The sequence below is a fragment of the Bombina bombina genome, chromosome 8 (genome assembly GCF_027579735.1).
Source record: "Bombina bombina isolate aBomBom1 chromosome 8, aBomBom1.pri, whole genome shotgun sequence".
Lineage (NCBI taxonomy): Eukaryota > Metazoa > Chordata > Amphibia > Anura > Bombinatoridae > Bombina > Bombina bombina.
Window position 1 is genome coordinate 62,495,501 of NC_069506.1, and position 23,418 is coordinate 62,518,918.

The window sequence follows — 23,418 nt, forward strand, 5'->3', positions numbered from 1 at the left end:
GTGCCATTCCCCAGAAATACTTAAGTGTAAAACATACATACATATCAGCCTGATACCAGTTGCTACTACTGCATTTAAGGCTGTACTTACATTATATCGGTATTAGCAGTATTTTCTCAGTCAATTCCATTCCTTAGAAAATAATATACTGCAACATACCTCTTTGCAGGTGAACCTGCCCGCTGTCCCCTGATCTGAAGTTACCTCACTCCTCAGAATGGCCGAGAACAGCAAATGGATCTTAGTTACGTCCGCTAAGATCATACAAAAAACTCAGGTAGATTCTTCTTCAAATTCTGCCTGAGAAGAAAAACAACACACTCCGGTGCCGTTTTAAAATAACAAACTTTTGATTGAAGATATAAAAACTAAGTTTAATCACCACAGTCCTCTCACACATCCTATCCATTAGTTGGGTGCAAGAGAATGACTGGGTGTGACGTAGAGGGGAGGAGCTATATAGCAGCTCTGCTTGGGTGATCCTCTTGCACTTCCTGTTGGGGAGGAGTTAATATCCCATAAGTAATGGATGACCCGTGGACTGACTACACTTAACAGGAGAAAACGGATCAAAAAAACGATATAGACGTTTTTTAACAGTCACAACAAACTGCCACAGCCTGCTGTGGCCCTACCTTCCCCAATAAACGACTTTGGAAAGCCTTTGAGCCCTTTAGAGATGTCCTATAGCATACAGGGGACTCCTGAGGGAAGCTGGATGTCACAGTTTGTAATTTTAACTGCGCAAAAAAAGCGCTAAAATAGGCCCCTCCCACTCATACTACAACAGTGGAAAGCCTCAGGAAACTGTTTCTAGGCAAAATTTAAGCCAGCCATGTGGAAAAAACTAGGCCCCAATAAAGTTTTATCACCAAAGCATATATAAAAACGATTAAACATGCCAGCAAACGTTTTATATTGCAATATTATAAGGGTATTACCCTTGAGAGTAAGCATGATACCATTCGCTATTACATCACTGTATTAAGGCTTAACTTACATTAATCCGGTATCAGCAGCATTTTCTAGCTCTTTCCATCTCTAGAAAAAAATGTAACTGCACATACCTCATAGCAGAGTAACCTGCACGCCATTCTCCCGCTGAAGTTACCTCTCTCCTCAGACATATGTGAGAACAGCAATGGATCTTAGTTACAACCTGCTAAGATCATAGAAAACTCAGGCAGATTCTTCATCTATTTACTGCCTGGGTTAAAATAGTACAACTCCGGTACCATTTAAAAATAATAAACTTTTGATTGAAGAAAAAAACTAACTATTTTTCACCACTCTCTCTTACTACCTCCATGCTTGTTGAGAGTTGCAAGAGAATGACTGGATATGGCAGTTAGGGGAGGAGCTATATGACAGCTCTGCTGTGGGTGTCCTCTTGCAACTTCCTGTTGGGAATGAGAATATCCCACAAGTAATGGATGATCCGTGGACTGGATACACCTTACAAGAGAAAAGAGTTAATGAACATCAGATGACAAGTCAGTTAATGTTGGGATATTTCAAAGTAAGTTTAGGCCAATGTCATTTATTTAAAAGGGACACATAACTCCTCTTGCTTTTGTGAAAAAAGTCCCTGTTCCACAATCCCTAGAGAAACCAAAAAGCAAATTCTGTAACCTAGGTTTTCTTTCAAATATGGTTAAAGGGACAGTAAATTATTTAAAATTAAACTTTCATGATTCAGGTAGAGCATGTAATTTAAAAAAAACGTACCAATTTACTTCTATTATCAAATTTACTTTGTCTCTTTGTATCCTTTGTTGAAAAGCATAGCTAGGTAGGCTCAGGAGCAGCAATGCACTACTGGGAGCTAGCTGCTGACTGATGGAAGCACATACAGTATATGTCTTGTCATTGGCTCATCAGATGTGCTCAGCTAGCTCCCACTCCCATTGCTGATACTTCAACAAAGGATACCAAGAAAATGAAGACAAATTAATAATAGAAGTAGTTTGGAAAGTTGTTTAAAATTGTATTCTCTGTCTGACTCATGAAAGAAAACTTTGGATTGCATGTCCCTTTAATTGCTGAAACCAGTTACTAAGTTGCAGTATTTTAAAGAAAACAGAATTTGCCTTTTGGAATCTCTAGGGATTGTGGGAAAGGCAGTGTCTCGGGTCCCTTTAATATCAGCTGTCTGAGGATAGCTCAACTTTGGCCTAACTTGAAAGCTGTTTATAAAGGGACATGAAACCCAAACTTTTCCTTTCTTTCTTGATTCAGAGTATACCATTTTTTTTAAAAAAGCTTCCATTTTACTTCTTTAATCAGATTTGTTCTTTTGGTATTCTTTGTTAAAAAGCATAGCTAAGTAGGCAATGTTAACATGCCTGGATCACTACATGTATCTGCTGCCATCTAGTGTTTTTGCAAATGTATAACACCGTAAAAGTATTCTTGCAAAACTTCTGCCATATAGTTTTCCAAAAATGTGCATGCTCTTAAGCCAAACTGCTTCTCAAATAAGGATACCAAGAGAATGAAGTAAACTTGATAAAAAAAGAAAGTAGGAAACCTTGTTAAAAGTGTATGCTCTATCTGAATCACGAAAGAAACATTTTCACTAATCTTATCTAAATGTCCCCACCATTTTTTTTTTTACCCAGGTTGTTTGGAGGGTCTCAGCATTTGTAGATAAACTCTCTCTGCCTTATAATTTTCAGCTGACATCAAAATCTAGGTTTTTATGAACAGCGCTATAATAAATACAAATAAGAAATATATGGATTGGACCACTTCCCAATTAACATATTCATTTTATACTTACATATCCTAAGTCAAGAAATTCGGCTTTGTTAGCAGAACTCAGAAAAGCTGAACAAGTTACTAGATGCACCTGATAAACAAATGAAAAATAAAATGAAACTGAACAAATTCAAAGCAGAAAATTGAAAAATCTTTTTTTCCATAAGTAATTTTTCTTACTTGTAATGTGGGCAGAAGGGATGCTAAATGAGAAAGCTGGTCCTTAAAAGCTTTTTCCTTTTCTTCATATTGACTGAAAATATATATAAAATACAAAAAGTCTGAAACGTTATATGAGGTTCACATTCAAATAACACTACAGTTCTTTAATAAATCCAAAAACAAGATTCTTAATCATCCATAGACAGGGCCGGCTCAACCATGGGGACAAGTGGGTCCAATGAACCAAGGCAGCACTTAACAAGGGGCAGCACATCAGTGGCTGAGTCAGTCACTGTTAGACCCAGACCACTCTTGTCCTCTCTGGCTCCGTGGGGGAAGTTGCGGGCTCCCAGCAGCATAAACTCATCATGCACAAAGACACAGAACCAGTCAGGGGCAACATTCAAGAAGGGGCAAGTGCATCTCTTCCCTAACTTCCTTCCCACTTACATAGCAATTGTGCATAAGTATTGGTTGCATGCAGGTAGGCAGGCTTAGTAAGGTCAGGTGCCAGGCTAGTAGGTTATGTTAATCAGCAATGTTACTACTGGGGGTGGGGCGTCATTGCATTTTCGAACCGAGGCAGCAGAATATCTCAAGCCCACAGAGTCATTTCAAAAGTGAAGCAAAAACCTACAATAACTGAACAATGTTTTCCAAGTCTTTGAAAACAATACAGTAAATGGTAGCAAGGCAGACCCATTTTCTCTGCTACTTTGCAAAAGAAAAAAAAAACAAATCAATACCACTACAAAAAGAAATTTCATATGATTAGAGCTTGATGATTTCATATGATTAGAGGCAGAAAGTAAAAGTCATAAGATCTTATAATGTAAAAGCTTTCTCTTTCATTTTTAACAATGATTGGGTACGATTTTTAGATTACTCCAAAATCATCTTGTACTTTTAGTTCCTAATCATTTTAAAAGCATTTGGTTTTGTGCTGCTTGCGACTATTACGCCGAAAAAATGAACACTCAAAAGCCTTTTCGCAAGTTAGACTTAAAAATGAGGATATCAGATTATTTTGCTGTTTTGCAGCCCTAGCTTTATTTATGTGTTTATCTCTCCCCTATTCACTATATATACTGCCCACAAATAAAAAGCAGTTCAGGTAAATGTTTATTGACCCTTTGGCCTCAAGGGTTAAAAGCTACAACAGATAGAGATAACATGAAACCCAACAAATTTCTTTCATGATTCAGATACAGAACACAATTTTAAACAACTTTCTAATTTGCTTCTATTATCTCATTTGTTTCATTCTCTTGGTAGAATTTGTTGAAGGAGCAGCAATGCACTACTGGTTTGTAAATGAAAACATGTGTGAGCTAATGACAATCGGTACATATATGCGCCAACCAATCAGCAGCTAGAACCTAGGTTCTTTGCTGCTCCTGGGCTTTCCTAGATAAACCTTTCAGCAAAGGATAACAAGAGAAGGAAGCAAATTAAATAATAGAAGTAAATTGGAAAGTTGGTGAAAACTGTCTCTATCTGAATCATGAAAGAAAAAATGTGGGTTTCATGTCCCTTTAATATCTTTTTTTAACTTCATAATATTGTATTCTAACAATTTCAAGCATAGTGTGACCACTTTTGTTTAGTTGGGCATCAATTAAAGGCACACTAAACCCAATTTTTTTTCTTTAATGATTCAGATAGAGCATGCAATTTTAATTAACTTTCTAATTTACTACTATTATCAATTTTTCTTGAGTCTCTTGCTACTTTTATTTAAAAAAGCAAGAATTTAAAGCTTAAAGGGACAGTAAACCTCAAAAATAATGTTATATAATTCTGCACATAGTGCAGAATTATATAACATTATATTAGCTCAAACTTTATAAAACATAATATTCCCTTAGAAATTTTTTAAAACAACGGCTGTTTTACAGACCCGCTCTCTGTGCTCTTCTGAGCGGGTCTGTTTTTTTCACACAGCGCATCGGGCCAGCTGTATAGTCACAGCCCGGCCCGACCGCGCCATTATACACAGTGCAGCTCGCTCCTGCTGCCAGACAGAACAGGAGCGAGCTGCACTTAGTGTTATGGCGCGGTCGGGCCGGGCTGTGACTATATAGCTGGCCCGATGCTCTGTGTGAAAAAAACAGATCCGCTCAGAAGAGCACAGAGAGCGGGTCTGTAAAACAGCCGTTGTTTTAAAAAATTTCTAAGGGAATATTATGTTTTATAAAGTTTGCGCTAATATAATGTTATATAATTCTGCACTATGTGCAGAATTATATAACATTATTTTTGAGGTTTACTGACACTTTAAGAACCATCCCATTTTTAGCTGAGAACCTGGGTTATGCTTGCTTATTGGTTTGCTAAATGTATCCACCCATATGAAAGCGATATCCATGGTGCTGAACCTAAAATGAGCTGGCTCCTAAGCTTTAAATTCCTGCTTTTTAAATAAAGATAGCAAGAGAACAAAGAAAAATAGATAGCAGAAGTAAATTAGAAAGTTGCTTAAAATTGCATGATCTATCTGAATCATCAAAGAAAACATTTGGGTTTAGCATCCCTTTAAGTAGTATGCCAGATGCTGCCCTGCCCATAGAAGAAATGCAATCAATTGTCCTCTGGAGAGGCTCCCAGGGGGTGGTACCTGCTATAGGAAATGTAACCATTCTTTTTTTATTATTATTTTCTGTAAAAGTTCTCGCTACAGGTGGCAGCTACTGTTGGCTTATTGTAGACAAATGGTAATTTATAAGAAAACAAGATTACATTTCAAGCAGTTTTGTAAATTAGTATTTTTTATTGTAAATATTAGCTTTATTTTTGGTGTAACATTTTTCAAATCAAAACAATTCAGTATTAAAAAATGTAACAGACAATTTCTCAAATGCCACATTCCATGCACTATTAGTGGATTCACACGCAACCATCATTTTACTAATTAGTAGATATGTTTGGGTTCTTACCACTGCACAGCTTTCAAAAGGGTCTTTTTGCGTTCGGCAAGTTTTTCCTGTGGAATTTATCAGTATACAATTTAATTAATGTAAATATCTACATATTATCAATTTACTTTAGATAGGGAAGGTTGCTGCTGTATTCCAAAAGAAGTCTACTCCATTATTTTCCAGGTCACTGTGTAAAGGGGATCATGTCGTATAAATGAAAAACTTAACTACATCTCTCTTGCATTTTAATTTAAAAAAAGGGGAATGATTACTTAGAGTATTTACATTTTCTGTTAGAGGACAATTAAATACACTATAATTGCATAATTAACAAATACATAATAAAAAGACAATGAGCAGTAGATTTTTTTCCTGACGAATTTCAGTTACTTTCATTTTCCCGACCCACTGTATCACGTGACAGCCACCAGACAATCACAAAACACATATATACAGTACTGTAAACCCTTGCACATGTTCAGTAGTAGTTGGTGCCTCAAGAGAAGTGCATATAAAAATAATGTGCACATTTTGATATTGAAGTAAAGTTTTTTTAAATTGCATGCTCTATCTGAATCAGGAAAGTTACATTTTGACTTTACTGTCCCTTTAAGCAAGCCCTTAAAGGGACAGTCTACACTGTATTCATCTTAAAGTCTTACCTTAGATTAAGCTGCAAATAGCCTCCTGCACCTCTTTCTATATCATGCAGCAGGAACAGTAAAAAAAGTTATTTTAAAACGAATATTGTTTCTGACTACTTTGAAATGGTTGCCAAGCTCCGCCCACTGATGACATCACGATCTGGGCTACAGCTAGGCACTCTGCTGAATAGCATTGACAGTCTTGAATCCAACTAGTGAGTCTTTTGTAACTAGTGCATCCCAGATTGTGATGTCATCAGTGGGCGGAGCTTGGCAGCAATTTCAAAGTGGCCAGAAAAAATATTCCTTTAAAAATAACTTAACTGTTTCTGCTGCATTATATAGAAAGGGTGCAGGAAACTAGTTGCAGCTTAATCTAAGGTAAGACTTTAAGATGACTAAGGTTTAAACTGTCCCTTTAAAACCTACAATTTGTATTTTTTTACTTTCAACTGAGAATCTGAATTCCAGAATTATTGTAAACTATCACCATTGAATTTCCATGGCCTTTTTAAAGACATATATTATAAATAGAAATATACTTAACCAATAGTCTCCAATGTATTTCAGACAACAAATTAAGGTGATTTGAACCAAGGGCCTTGTCAACGGAAAACAATCAAATAATCCTTATGCAACCTCTCTTTGGACATTTCAGCATACCCTCTGATACATAACTATTTTTAAAGGTCTCAATGAGATATAAATAACAGCAATATGAGTAAATCACCCAGTTCTCTGAGCTATACTGGATCTTCATTGTTTATATAGCATTTTCTCATTCCAAAATTATTTTACATAGACTATTTACTGTTTGGTGAAATGTGTTTGCAAAGAGCTATGTAAACAAATAATGTCCAGTAGAGATTTGTTAAAGCTTAAAGGGACAGTAAACCTTAAAAATAATGTTATATAATTCTGCACATAGTGCAGAATTATATAACATTATATTAGCCATCGGGCCAGCTGTATAGTCACAGCCCGGCCCGACCGCGCCATTAGACACAGTGCAGCTCGCTCCCGCTGTCTAATGGCGCGGTCGGGCCGGGCTGTGACTATACAGCTGGCCCGATGCGCTCAGTAAAAACAACAGACCCGCTCAGCAGAGCCCAGAGAGCGGGTGTGTAAAACAGCGGTATTTTTACAAAATAAAAATTGAATATTATGATATACAAAGTTTGGCTAATATAATGTTATATAATTCTGCACTATGTGCAGAATTATATAACATTATTTTTAAGGTTTACTGACCCTTTAAACCATTATCATAAATGCAATTTTAACACCCAATTGAGGTTTGCTCATTTTCCATTTTCATATAAGAAAACAAATGTTGTCTCTAATGTTAATCCTTTTATTGTTATGGACCACTGAGCAAATACATTTTAAATCTAGTTTAAGGCCACTATGGCTCACGGTCAACAATTGATCCACCAATAATTTCTGAGTGGCCCTTATTAATACTGAGGGTTGAGCTTGCATTCTATTGGCTGATTGCAACAGCCAATAGAATGCAAGCTCAATCCTATTGGCTGATTGCATCAGCCAATAGGATTTTTTACCCTTTAATTCCGATTGGCTGATAGAATTATATCAGCCAATCGGAATTCAAGGGACACCATCTTGGATGACGTAATTTAAAGGGAAACTTCATTCTTCAAGACCCATCGACAGAAGAGGATGCTTTGCGCCGGATGTCTTGAAGATGGATCCGCTCCGCGTCGGAAGGATGAAGATAGAAGATGCCGTCTGGATGAAGACTTCTGCCCGCCTGGAGGACGACTTCTTGTCGCTTGAATGAAGACTTCTCCCGGCTTCATTGAGGACTTCTTGCTGCTTGGATGAAGACTTCTCCCGGCTGGATGAGGATGGATGTCGGGTCTTCAAAAACTGTAAGTGGATCTTTGGGGGTTAGTGTTATGTTTTTTTAAGGGTTTATTGGGTGGGTTTTATTTTTAGATTAGGGACTTTGGGCAACGTAAAAGAGCTAAATGCCCTTTTAAGGGCAATGCCCATCCAAATGCCCTTTTCAGGGCAATGGGGAGCTTAGGTAGGTTTTTTTGGGGGGGGGGCTGGTTGTGCGGGTGGTGGGTTTTACTGTCGGGGGTTTGGTAAAAGAGCTGATTTCATTGGGGCAATGCCCCGCAAAAGGCCCTTTTAAGGGCCATTGGCAGTTTAGTTTAGGCTAGGGTTTTTTTTATTTTGGGGGGGCTTTTTTATTTTGATAGGGTTATTAGATTAGGTGTAATTAGTTTAAATATTTGATAATTTCTTTTTTATTTTGTGTAATTTAGTGTTTATTATTTTTTGTACTTTAGATAAATGTATTTTGTTAATTTAATTAATTTAATTTTAGTGTAATGTTAGGTTTTAGTGTAAGACAGGTTAGATTTTATTTTACAGGTAACTTTGTATTTATTTTAACTAGGTAGCTAGTAAATAGTTAATAACTATTTACTAACTAGTCTACCTAGTTAAAATAAATACAAACTTAGCTGTGAATTAAAAATAAAAACTAAGATAGCGACAATGTAACTATTAGTTATATTGTAGCTAGCTTAGGGTTTATTTTACAGGTAAGTATTTAGTCTTAAATAGGTATTATTTAGGTAACAATAGTAATTTGTATTTTGATTTATTTTAATTATATTAAAGTTAGGGGTTTTAGGGTTAGGGGTTAATATATTTATTTAGTGTTAGTGATGTGGAAGGCCAGAGGTTTAGGGGTTAATAACTTTAGTATAGTGGCAGGGGCGGCATATTAGGGGTTAATAAGTGTAGGTAGGTGGTGGCGATGTTGGGGGTTGTAGATTAGGGGTTAATAAGTGTAGGTGGGAGGTGGCGACATTGGAGGTGGCAGATTAGGGGTTAAAAAGTGTAGGTGGGTGGCAGCGACATTGGGGGCGGCAGATTAGGGGTTAATAAGTATAATGTAGGTGTCTGCGATGTCGGGCGGCAGATTAGGGGTGTTAGGTTTAAACATACATTTTCTTGAGCGCTAGAGTCCCGACTTTAATCAGCTATAACCTAACCCTTTCCATGCAAAAAATATTTTTATAAAGATATGAGACAGCACACCTCTGACTGAAAAACATAATTTATGCTTACCTGATAAATTCCTTTCTTCTGTAGTGTGATCAGTCCACGGGTCATCATTACTTCTGGGATATTAACTGCTCCCCTACAGGAAGTGCAAGAGGATTCACCCAGCAGAGCTGCTATATAGCTCCTCCCCTCTACGTCACCTCCAGTCATTCGACCAAGGACTAACGAGAAAGGAGAAGCCAAGGGTGTAGTGGTGACTGGAGTATAATTTAAAAAATATTTACCTGCCTTAAAAAACAGGGCGGGCCGTGGACTGATCACACTACAGAAGAAAGGAATTTATCAGGTAAGCATAAATTATGTTTTCTTCTGTTAAGTGTGATCAGTCCACGGGTCATCATTACTTCTGGGATACCAATACCAAAGCAAAAGTACACGGATGACGGGAGGGATAGGCAGGCTCTTTATACAGAAGGAACCACTGCCTGAAGAACCTTTCTCCCAAAAATAGCCTCCGAAGAAGCAAAAGTGTCAAATTTGTAAAATTTGGAAAAAGTATGAAGCGAAGACCAAGTTGCAGCCTTGCAAATCTGTTCAACAGAGGCCTCATTCTTAAAGGCCCAAGTGGAAGCCACAGCTCTAGTGGAATGAGCTGTAATTCTTTCAGGAGGCTGCTGTCCAGCAGTCTCATAAGCTAAACGAATTATGCTACGAAGCCAAAAAGAGAGAGAGGTAGCAGAAGCTTTTTGACCTCTCCTCTGACCAGAGTAAACGACAAACAGGGAAGACGTTTGTCGAAAATCTTTAGTTGCCTGTAAATAAAATTTAAGGGCACGAACTACATCCAGATTGTGCAAAAGACGTTCCTTCCTCGAAGAAGGATTTGGGCACAAGGATGGAACAACAATCTCCTGATTGATATTCCTGTTAGTGACTACCTTAGGTAAGAACCCAGGTTTAGTACGCAGAACTACCTTATCCGAGTGAAAAATCAAATAAGGAGAATCACAATGTAAGGCTGATAACTCAGAGACTCTTCGAGCCGAGGAAATAGCCATTAAAAATAGAACTTTCCAAGATAACAACTTTATATCAATGGAATGAAGGGGTTCAAACGGAACGCCCTGTAAAACGTTAAGAACAAGGTTTAAACTCCATGGTGGAGCCACAGCTTTAAACACAGGTTTAATCCTGGCCAAAGCCTGACAAAAGGCCTGAACGTCTGGAACTTCTGACAGACGCTTGTGTAACAGAATGGACAGAGCTGAGATCTGTCCCTTTAAGGAACTAGCGGATAACCCCTTTTCTAAACCTTCTTGTAGAAAAGACAATATCCTAGGAATCCTAACCTTACTCCAAGAGTAACCTTTGGATTCGCACCAATATAGGTATTTACGCCATATTTTATGGTAAATCTTTCTGGTAACAGGCTTCCTAGCCTGTATTAAGGTATCAATAACTGACTCAGAAAAACCACGCTTTGATAAGATCAAGCGTTCAATTTCCAAGCAGTCAGCTTCAGAGAAGTTAGATTTTGATGTTTGAAAGGACCCTGAATCAGAAGGTCCTGTTTCAGAGGTAACGACCAAGGTGGACAGAATGACATGTCCACCAGATCTGCATACCAAGTCCTGCGTGGCCATGCAGGCGCTATTAGAATCACTGATGCTTTCTCCTGTTTGATTCTGGCAATCAATCGAGGAAGCATCGGGAAAGGTGGAAACACATAAGCCATCCTGAAGGTCCATGGTGCTGTCAAGGCATCTATCAGGACCGCTCCCGGATCCCTGGATCTGGACCCGTAGCGCGGAAGCTTGGCGTTCTGTCGAGACGCCATGAGATCTATCTCTGGTTTGCCCCAACGTCGAAGTATTTGGGCAAAGACCTCTGGATGAAGTTCCCACTCCCCCGGATGAAAAGTCTGACGACTTAAGAAATCCGCCTCCCAGTTCTCCACTCCCGGGATGTGGATTGCAGACAGGTGGCAAGAGTGAGACTCTGCCCAGCGAATTATCTTCGATACTTCCATCATTGCTAGGGAGCTTCTTGTCCCTCCCTGATGGTTGATATAAGCTACAGTCGTGATGTTGTCCGACTGGAACCTGATGAACCCCCGAGTTGTTAACTGGGGCCAAGCCAGAAGAGCATTGAGGACTGCTCTCAATTCCAGAATGTTTATTGGAAGGAGACTCTCCTCCTGATTCCATAGTCCCTGAGCCTTCAGAGAATTCCAGACAGCGCCCCAACCTAGTAGGCTGGCGTCTGTTGTTACAATTGACCAGTCTGGCCTGCTGAATGGCATTCCCCTGGACAGATGTGGCCGATAAAGCCACCATAGAAGAGAATTTCTGGTTTCTTGATTCAGATTTAGAGTGGGGGACAAATCTGAGTAATCCCCATTCCACTGACTTAGCATGCACAGTTGCAGTGGTCTGAGATGTAGGCGTGCAAAAGGAACTATGTCCATTGCTGCTACCATTAGTCCGATTACCTCCATGCATTGAGCTACTGACGGGTGTTGAATGGAATGAAGGACACGGCATGCATTTTGAAGTTTTGTTAACCTGTCCTCTGTCAGGTAAATCTTCATTTCTACAGAATCTATCAGAGTCCCCAGGAAGGGAACTCTTGTGAGTGGAAAGAGAGAACTTTTCTCTTCGTTCACTTTCCATCCATGCGACCTTAGAAATGCCAGTACTATCTCTGTATGAGATTTGGCAGTTTGAAAGCTTGAAGCTTGTATCAGTATGTCGTCTAAGTACGGAGCTACTGAAATTCCTCGCGGTCTTAGTACCGCCAGAAGAGTGCCCAGAACCTTTGTGAAGATTCTTGGAGCCGTAGCCAGTCCGAATGGAAGAGCTACAAACTGGTAATGCCTGTCTAAAAAGGCAAACCTTAGATACCGGTAATGACTTCTGTGAATCGGTATGTGAAGGTAAGCATCCTTTAAATCCACTGTGGTCATGTACTGACCCTCTTGGATCATGGGCAAAATTGTTCGAATAGTTTCCATCTTGAACGATGGAACTCTTAGGAATTTGTTTAGGATCTTTAAATCCAAGATTGGCCTGAAGGTTCCCTCTTTCTTGGGAACTACAAACAGATTTGAGTAAAACCCTTGTCCTTGTTCCAACCGCGGAACTGGATGGATCACTCCCATTAATAAAAGATCTTGTACGCAGCGTAGAAACGCTTCCTTCTTTGTTAGGTTTGTTGACAACCTTGACAGATGAAATCTCCCTCTTGGGGGAGAGGATTTGAAGTCCAGAAGGTATCCCTGAGATATGATCTCTAACGCCCAGGGATCCTGAACATCTCTTGCCCAAGCCTGGGCGAAGAGGGAAAGTCTGCCCCCCACTAGATCCGGTCCCGGATCGGGGGCCCTCAATTCATGCTGTCTTAGGGGCAGCAGCAGGTTTTCTGGCCTGTTTGCCCCTGTTCCAGGACTGGTTAGGTTTCCAGCCTTGTCTGTAGCGAGCAACAGCTCCTTCCTGTTTTGGTGCAGAGGAAGTTGATGCTGCTCCTGCTTTGAAATTACGAAAGGAACGAAAATTGGACTGTCTAGCCTTGGCTTTGGCCTTGTCCTGAAGCAGGGCATGACCTTTACCTCCTGTAATGTCAGCAATAATCTCTTTCAAGCCGGGCCCGAATAAGGTCTGCCCTTTGAAAGGAATATTAAGCAATTTAGATTTAGACGTAACATCAGCTGACCAGGATTTCAGCCACAGAGCTCTGCGTGCCTGAATGGCGAATCCTGAATTTTTAGCCGCAAGTTTAGTTAAATGTACTACGGCATCTGAAATAAATGAATTAGCTAACTTAAGGAATTTAAGTTTGTGTGTGATGTCATCTAGTGTGGATGATTGAAGTGTCTCTTCCAGAGACTCAAACCAAAATGCTGCTGCAGCCGTGACAGGCGCAATACATGCAAGAGGTTGCAATATAAACCCTTGTTGAACAAACATTTTCTTAAGGTAACCCTCTAATTTTTTATCCATTGGATCTGAAAAAGCACAGCTATCCTCCACTGGGATAGTGGTACGCTTAGCTAAAGTAGAAACTGCTCCCTCCACCTTAGGGACCATTTGCCATAAGTCCCGTGTGGCGGCGTCTATTGGAAACATCTTTCTGAATATAGGAGGGGGTGAGAAAGGCACACCGGGTCTATCCCACTCCTTAGTAACAATGTCAGTAAGTCTCTTAGGTATAGGAAAAACGTCAGTACTCGTCGGTACCGCAAAATATTTATCCAACCTACACATTTTCTCTGGGATTGCAACTGTGTTACAATCATTCAGAGCCGCTAATACCTCCCCTAGTAACACACGGAGGTTCTCAAGCTTAAATTTAAAATTTGAAATGTCTGAGTCCAGTTTATTTGGATCAGAACCGTCACCCACAGAATGAAGCTCTCCGTCTTCACGTTCTGCAAACTGTGACGCAGTATCAGACATGGCCCTTGCATTATCAGCGCACTCTGTTCTCACCCCAGAGTGATCACGTTTACCTCTTAGTTCTGGTAGTTTAGCCAAAACTTCAGTCATAACAGTAGCCATATCTTGTAATGTGATTTGTAATGGCCGCCCAGATGTACTCGGCGCTACAATATCACGCACCTCCTGAGCGGGAGATGCAGGTACTGACACGTGAGGCGAGTTAGTCGGCATAACTCTCCCCTCGTTGTTTGGTGAAATATGTTCAATTTGTACAGATTGACTGTTTTTTAAAGTAGCATCAATACATTTAGTACATAAATTACTATTGGGCTCCACTTTGGCATTAACACATATAGCACAGAGATATTCCTCTGAATCAGACATGTTTAACACACTAGCAAATAAACAGCAACTTGAAAATACTTTTCAAAGTAATTTACAAATAATATGAAAACGAACTGTGCCTTTAAGAAGCACAGAAAAAAATTATAACAGTTAAAATAATTAAGTTATAGTATCAATCTTTGTCAGAATACACAGTTTTAGCAAAGGATTGTTCCCCTCAGCAATGATAACTAACCCAGGCAGCAGAAAAAAATACACAAATAAACGTTTTTTGTTTTTTTTTGTTTTTTTTTATCACAGTCAATACAATCAGCACAGCTCTGCTGTAATGATTACTTCCCTCAAAAAAGGCTTTGGAGATCCCTGAACTCTGTAGAGATGAACCGGATCATGCAGGAAGAAAATGAACCTCTGACTGAGTTTTTTTGATGCATAGTAAAAGCGCCAAAAACGGCCCCTCCCCCACACACATAACAGTGAGAGGGATCAGTGAACTGCTCTAATTTAAATCAAAACTATTGCCAAGTGGAAAAATAGTGCCCAAAACATTTTTTCACCCAGTACCTCAGAGAAAAAAACGTTTTTACATGCCAGCAAAAAAACGTTTTACCTCAATAATTAATTGTCATTTAAAACCTATTGCAAGTCCCTGCAAATTAGGTTAAGTCTATGTATACAGTCTAAAAACCAGGAAGTACCATTCCCCAGAAAACTGAAGTGTAAAATATACATACATGACAGCCTGATATCAGCTACATCTACTGCATTCAAGGCTGAGTTTACATTATAACGGTATGGCAGGATTTTCTCATCAATTCCATGTCAGAAAATAATAAACTGCTACATACCTCTTTGCAGATTAATCTGCCTGCTGTCCCCTGATCTGAAGTTTACCTCTCCTCAGATGGCCGAGAAACAGCAATATGATCTTAACTACTCCGGCTAAAATCATAGAAAAAACTCAGGTAGATTCTTCTTCAAATTCTACCAGAGAAGGAATAACACACTCCGGTGCTATTATAAAATAACAAACTTTTGATTGAAGATATAAAAACTAAATATATCACCATAGTCCTCTCACACATCCTATCTAGTCGTTGGGTGCAAGAGAATGACTGGAGGTGACGTAGAGGGGAGGAGCTATATAGCAGCTCTGCTGGGTGAATCCTCTTGCACTTCCTGTAGGGGAGCAGTTAATATCCCAGAAGTAATGATGACCCGTGGACTGATCACACTTAACAGAAGAAAGAGAGTTTTAAATAACTTACTAAAAACACATGGAAATCATTGCAGGTCAGCACAGTCACTTGGGAGCCAATGATCTAAAGATCTCTGGGCTGGCGAGATTATTAAAGAATGCTCACCAGTACTTCTTACTTGGTGGAATTAGCTAAAGCCACATTTTACCCTGAAAACAGGGTGTCTCGCTAAGGGGCGTATACTGCATTTTCATATGGCCTTGCAAATACCTTGCAAAAGTATTCACTCCCTTGGCATTTTGTGTGTTTTGTTGCCTCACAACCTGGAATTAACATGGATTGTTTGAGGATTTGCATCATTTAATTTACAGAACATGCCCACAACTTTAAAGATGTTTTTTTTTTTATTTTATTGTGAAGCAAACAACAAATAGGACAAAATAACAGAAAAAGTCAATGTGCATAACTATTGACCCCCCTAAAGTCAATACTTTGTAGAGCCACCTTTTGCGGCAATCACACCTCCAAGTCGCTTTGGATAAGTCTCTTTGAGCTTGCCACATCTTACCACTGGGATTTTTGCCCATTTCTCCTTGCAAAACTGCTCCAGCTCCTTCAAGTTGGATGGTTTGCGCTTGTGAACAGCAATCTTTAAGTCTGACCACAGATTTTCTATTGGATTGAGGTCTGGGCTTTGACTAGGCCATTGCAAAACATTTTCATGTTTCCCCTTAAACCACTCAAGTGTTGCTTTAGCAGTGTGTTTGGGGTCATTGTCCTGCTGGAAGGTGAACCTCCGTCCTAGCCTCAAATCACGCACAGAGTGGTACAGGTTTTACTCAAGAATATCCCTGTATTCAGCATCTTTCTCTCAACTCTGACCAGTTTCCCAGTCCCGGCTGCTGAAAAACATCCCCACAGCATGATGCTTCCACCACCATGTTTCACTGTGGATGGTGTTCTTTGGGTGATTTGATGTGTTGGGTTTGCGCCAGATATAGCGTTTTCTTTGATGGCTGAAAAGTTAAATTTTAGTCTCATCAGACCAGAGCACCTTCCTCCATACATTTTGGGAGTCTCCCACATGCCTTTTCGCAAACTCAAAATGTGCCATTTTGTTTTTTGCTGAAAGTAATGGCTTTCTTCTGGCCACTCTGCCATAAAGCCCAACTCTATGGAGCGTACGGCTTATAGTCGTCCTATGTACAGATACTCCAGTCTCTGTTGTGGAACTCTGCAGCTCCTCCAGGGTTATTCTAGGTCTCTGTGCTGCCTCTCTGATTAATGCCCTCCTTGCCTGGTCCGTGAGTTTTGGTGGCCGTCTCTTGGCAGGTTTGCTGTTGTGCCATGTTCTTTCCATTTGGTTATGATAGATTTGATGGTGCTCCTGGGGATCATCAAAGATTTGGATATTTTTTTATAACCTAACCCTGACTTGAACTTCTCAACAACATTGTCCCTTACTTGTTTGGAGAGTTCCTTGGTCTTCATGGCAGTGTTTGGTTAGTGGTGCCTCTTGCTTAGGTGTTGCAGCCTCTGGGGCATTTCAAAAAAGGTGTGTATATGTAATGACAGATCATGTGACACTTAGATTGCACACAGGTGGACATCATTTCACTAATTATGGGACTTCTGAAGGTAATTGGTTGCACCAGAGCTTTTTATGGGCTTCATAAAAAAGGGGGTGAATACATACGCACATGCCAATTTTCTGTTTTCTATTTCTAAAAAATAGTTTTATGTATATATTTTTCTCATTTCACTTCACCATCTTAGACTATTGTGTTCTGATCCATCACATAAAATTCAGATTAATAAAACATTGAACTTAAGGCTGTAATGTAACAAAATAGGTAAAAAGTCAAGGGGGGTGAATACTTTTTGCAAGGCATTGTACATTACACAAAAGTACACAATAAAATTAATATTTAAAAAATGTTACAATATGAAAAATTGAACCATTCACATAACAATAAGCAGTAAAAAAATTGTATTGTTAAGGTGCATCAAAAACTGCAACAAAATTCTTCACCAAAAATCGTATTTTGTCAAAAACAGAAAATGTAAATTACACAGGAATAAATCATACTGAATATGCACAGCATAAATCATAATTTAAGAACACCACATGTGAAAAATCACTTTGAAATTTAATACAAAGCGTGATTGTTGTTTTTTTCCCCGTAAAATGGACTGAACATGGGCATATATGAAATTGTCTCTCTAATCCCAGTGTAATTCTGTAAAGATTCTCGCACTACAGATCTCACAGTTTGTTCTCACAAACTAAAAGGTTGCAAGCTTTTATCAAAATACTTATAACCCTAAAAGGAAAACTCATGCATATGAAAATATAGGCGATTGTAAATTGCTATAAGCGGAAAGCAGCATAATGTGATTTATATTGGCTGCAGGATGTAATTTTTAAAGTGCACCCCCTGCTCACCACTAACTTTGCCCTACACAGCGAAGTTTTCCTTTCCAGCGAGCTCTAATACTTTCAGTAGAAGACATCTCGCCTCTCTGCAGGGATTGCCTTTTGTTAACGATAATTTCACAGGGTAGACCTGAAAAACCACGTCTGAACTTAAGAGGGTTAGATCAGTCAGCCCTTGGTGTCTACACTTAATAGATCAGATTCAGAAGTGCCCTGCCACTGGGTACGAATTCAGTTGAGCGGTACACCGCTCAGAGTACCAAAATTACACTGGTCCCTAGTGTCTCTCTAGAAACTTCCTGAGTATGGTAGTCCTTTTGTGACATTCACTCAGGAAGTGCAATGATTTGTGTGTATTTTTAAAAAGTTATTAAATACACTTGAATTGTAAGTGCACTGTCTTCTGGTATTGTTATGGATTGACTGTTAACTTTAGGGAAACAAGACAAAGAGGCCCATTTATCAATCTCCGTATGGAGCTTGTGGGCCGTGTTTCTGGCGAGTCTTCAGACTCGCCAGAAACGCAAGTTATGGAGTATCGGTCTAAAGATCGCTGCTCCATAACCTGTCCGCCTGCTCTGATAAAGCGGACAGAGATCGCCACAATTCAACCCGATCAAGTACGATCGGGTTGATTGACACCCCCCTGCTGGCGGCCGATTGGCCACAAATCTGCAGGGGGCAGCGTTGCACCAGCAGCTCACAAGAGCTGCTGGTGCAATGCTGAATACGGAGAGCGTATTGCTCTCCGCATTCAGCGAGGTCTGTCGGACCTGATCCGCACTGTCGAATCAGGTCCGACAGACCTTTGATATATAGGCCTCAAAGCCTGGATAACAGCAGCACTCGGAACTGAAAATGCAAAAGCATTGAAAAAAGTGGTGACTTATCCTGATAATTTGCATGTTTAGGACAATTCATAATTTAGATAGAGAATACAATTTTAGACAACATTCCAATTTACTTCTATTATATAATTTGCTTCATTCTTTAGATATCCTTTGTTGAAGAGATAGTAATGCACATGGGTGAGCCACTCACACGCAACATATATGTGCAGCCACTAATCAGCAGCTACGGAGCCTATCTAGGTATGCTTTTCAGTAAAGGATATCAAGAGAATAAAGCAGAAAGTTGTTTAAAATTTTGGGTTTCATGTCTCTTTAAGGTTTTTAAACCTTTCGTTATATACTACTTGATTTAAAAATAACCCTAATTGAATAAGGTCATTTGTTTATTTTCATACTTCAGAGTGCCTGCTAAGGTTTTAATTTATTGTAATATATATATATATATATATATATATATATATATATATATATATATGTATATATATATATTTTTTTTTTTAAACATATTTAACTGGTACTCACTTATGCACATGATAGCAAAAATATGCCCTTAAATTAAGAATCCCTCCAAAAACTACCTTGAAAGGCCAGCGATATACTAGTTTATTATAGTAAAATAATATGAAAGTCAAACATTAAACTTTCATGTTTCAGATAAAACATGAGATTTTAAGAGACTTTTTAATTTACTTCTACCGTTAAATTTACTTTGCTCTCTATAGACACAGAAGCAGCAGTGCATTACTGGCTCAGTTGTTTAGCTAAGTCCCAGTAATGCATTGCTGCTCTAAAACGAAAGTTAAACTGTGAGCACGTGCAATATGAGTACATAGCAGCAGTTCAGTGGGATGAGGAACAGAAGGGACTGGCCTTGGACAGAGCAGGTAAGTAAGTGATACCAACCCACTGACTTATATTGAAGTCACTTTGGTTGAGAACCATTGTTTTAATGGATTGGAATTGCATCACGAAAAGAAGCAGAAAATGATCCAAGCTGCCAAATAATATAAGTGAATTCTGATAGATTTGAATGGGGCTATTTTCTGTTAAGGGTAACACTGAAATAGCTTTTCACAATCAGCTAAGATAAATTTAAAGGGACAGAAAACCCCAATATTTTATTTTATGATTTGGGCAAAACATACATTTTTAAACAACTTTCCAATATACTTCTATTATCAAATTTTCTTCATTCTCTTGTTATTGAAGGAACAGCATTGCACTACTGGCAGCTAGATGAACACATCTAGTTAGCCAATCACAAGAGGCAAATGTGTGCAGGCACCAATCAGCAGCAGCTAGCTCCCACTAGTGTAGGATATGTGCACATTATTTTTGAATAAGGTATACCAAGAGAACGAAGCACATTTGAAAATAGAAGTAAATTTAAAAGTGTCTTCAAATGACATGCTCTATCTGAATCATGCAAGTTTAATTTTGACTTAATTTTCCCTTTAAGTTAAAAAAACAAAACAATTTATTGGGCAAGACTAAATCAGTCAAGTGGATACCTGCATGCTGCTGAACAGACTGTTGATTGCAGTCTCCTCTTCATCTGCACTGTTCCGTACCTCTTCAATCATTGCTTTAAGGAGCACGATTGCTTCTCTGGTTGATGTCTGTAGTTCCTTAACTGCCTATATTAAACAGGCATGATGAGAGATTACAGAAATAGAAATGCTGATTATTTTCTTGCTGACCACGGGAACATGTTTTTACAGAGTAGAATTCATAACAGGCACACATGCTCAAATGTTCATGATTTCTGAAAAATTACATATCTATTGTATAAAATATGATTGTTAAAAATAAGAGACTGACAAAAAGTTCTGCGATCATTTATAGAATGTCCTAGAATCCATGTTAAATTTTGATAGCCTTCGTTAATGTATGGGTTTTATCTTACTTATGATACATAATACCTTAATTTAGCTTTTAAATTTATTTTGCATGTATTATGCTTTTGTTTCTAATACCAGTAAACATTGTGAATCAAAACCAAATCTGGGAGATGTTTTTTTAAAAATACAAAAAACCCCATAAATTATGCTTACCAGATCATTTCCTTTCCTTCTGTATGAGGAGAGTCCACAGCTTCATTCCTTACTTGTGGGAAATACAGAACCTGGCCACCAGGAGGAGGCAAAGACACCCCAGCCAAAAGCTTAAATACCTCCCCCACTCCCCTCATCCCCCAGTCATTCTGCAGAGGAAACAAGGAACAGTAGGAGAAATATCAGGGTATAAATGGTGCCAGAAGAACAAAACCAAATTTAAGTCCGCCCAACAGAGAATTCGGGCGGGGGGCGTGGACTCTCCTCATACAGAAGGAAAGGAAATTATCTGGTAAGCATAATTTATGTTTTCCTTCTTAATATGAGGAGAGTCCATGGCTTCATTCCTTACTTGTGGGAAACATATACCCAAGCTCTAGAGGACATTGAATGAAAACGGGAGGGTAAAAAGAAAGGCGGACCCTGTTCTGAGGGCACCACAGCCTGCAAAACCCTTTCTCCCAAAAGCTAATGCCAAATATGAAGAAAAAAAAAATGTAAGGAAGAGCGGTGGAGCTAACCCCCCATTTAGCAGGAGGAACTGTCCTTCTTCAAAAAAAGGCCTCCCCACTGAACCCAGAAGACCAAATCCTCCAAGCAGAATGCTCGCTGAGGAACCAAAGGAATAATTGTAGGGAAACTCCCAACCCACGGACCTCTCTAGGACACTCTCTCCCCACGGACAAGGAAGCGACAAGGTCAAAACCGCCCGGGAGAACTAAGAGAAAAACTTCTCAGAACAGGGAGATCTGAACGGAACACTGGGAATTGATTTCCCCCACTGGTATTCCATGTATGTCTGTTAAGACAGAATCACCAACGCCATGCCAAAGTCACGGCCTCGGCTGTGTCTATCACTCTCCACTCCCGCGTCAACAAAGACCAGAAGGGGGCTGGAGGGCATAACCCGATGGTAAATGTGCAAGATCTCAGGATTGAAATAAAGCTGCCACAGCAGGATTTAACGCTAAGCCTTCCGCTTGCTAGGCAGGGTAGATAAAAATCCCTGTCCCTAGGACAAAACAGCATCCAAATCCACCCTGGTGTCGACACCAGCAACTCAGTCCAGGATCCAACTCTGAGGATCAAAAAGACACGAGAACATCCCTAAAAGTCTATTAGCCGGCGAAGGTAAGAAACCCAGAAAGGCTGAGACCTGGGAACTACTGTAAAATCTGGAAGCAGGATACTGCCACCTTAAACCCCATATCCCAAGAAGGATCAGAACGAGGTTTACTGTAAGCTACGGTTCCTAAGAACCGAATTTGCACAAAAAGGATGAAACAGGAAAGACATCCTTCTTCCCAATAAAGGAAGGGAGAACCTTACATTATCTAACGAAAAGAAGAACTAATAATCTCTGCTTCAATATCATAGAACCCAATTAAGACGAAAAAACCCTCCCCCTATTAGGGCATGCACCAACAGCGGAAGAAAATATTCCCGCAGTGTGAAAAATACCGGGACAATGACTCCAAAGGTCCCTTGTCTTCTCTGATAAGACAATTGCCCAGAAAAGAAGCCTAGTTCCGGCCTCTAGGGCCCCTAGATCCATATGATCCAGTATCAAGCACCCATCCTAGATAATACCTAAACAGGTCCAGCCTGTTAACTAGGGTAGATGGGCCTGCTGTAACTGGACCGGAATCTAGAAGAAAAAAACTCCTTCTCCTAAGTAGAAAGAAGGAACAGACCTAACTAGTATCCACAACAGGTCCTGCCTGTCATCCAGGATACAACGTATCTTCCCGGAACACTCCTGGGCTAAAACAAAACTTCTTCAGTTCCAGCAAAGCTAGAACAACTGAATAATCAAATTAAAGAATTTAAGCTCCTAGGCTTAATATCTTTCTCGAAAATATCGGGGGAACTATCACCCCGAGCAGAAATCTATAAGCTTCCACTGGAAGTCTCCAACAATCTTGACGATCAAAGTCGATAGTATCAAAAATCCCATGTGACAAAACGTCTGTCTAAAAAGAGTTTCTAAAACAATCCAGAGCTCAAAAAAACAAAAAACTATCCGGAGCGGAATAGCAAAGTAAAAGAAAAAAGGCAAGCGCCCACAAGTGATAAGCTGAAAAGGAGTGTGTAAACAAAAACAGGTCCTGCCTGTTATACGACACAACCCCCCAAAAAAGCTCGGAACTGGGATTTTAAATAAACGATAAAACAAAAAGTAAACAAGACGACAAGGAATGTCATCCTCCACTTGTCTTAGTCAAGATTGTTATTTGATTTAGAGGACTGACGAAGCAGTACTGGAAATCTCTAACATCGCCAAAACCTCTTTAAAGTAAATGCAGGAGTGCCAATCTAAATCTAAATGCTAAGCCCTCCGCAATCGGAGGACCCAAGTCAAGAGACTCCGACCTGGATGTTCTCCCTCTGAAGCCACAGAGGGAACCGCATCCCCAGAGGAATGATCGGACACCATCGTTATTTTACACGAATGTCCTTGGGCAGGAGAGCCCGGATTAACCCTTCGCTCATACGTAGCAAGAATAGGTAACCTCGCTAAAGCCGTAGAGATGGCCATGCGGAACTGCATAGTAACCTCTGGTGAA

General features: G+C 39.6%; 1 protein-coding gene across 1 annotated transcript in view; it reads right to left on the bottom strand.

Moving 5' to 3' along the window:
• Positions 1 to 23,418, bottom strand: part of RNF207 (ring finger protein 207) — a 350,080-nt gene that overhangs the window by 202,215 nt on the left and 124,447 nt on the right. The window contains exons 6-9 of the mRNA XM_053690396.1: positions 20,309 to 20,434; positions 5,859 to 5,905; positions 2,941 to 3,013; positions 2,783 to 2,851 (exon numbers count right to left, since the gene is read on the bottom strand). Coding sequence (XP_053546371.1) covers positions 2,783 to 2,851; positions 2,941 to 3,013; positions 5,859 to 5,905; positions 20,309 to 20,434 — 315 coding nt within the window. The remainder of the gene's footprint in view (positions 1 to 2,782; positions 2,852 to 2,940; positions 3,014 to 5,858; positions 5,906 to 20,308; positions 20,435 to 23,418) is intronic.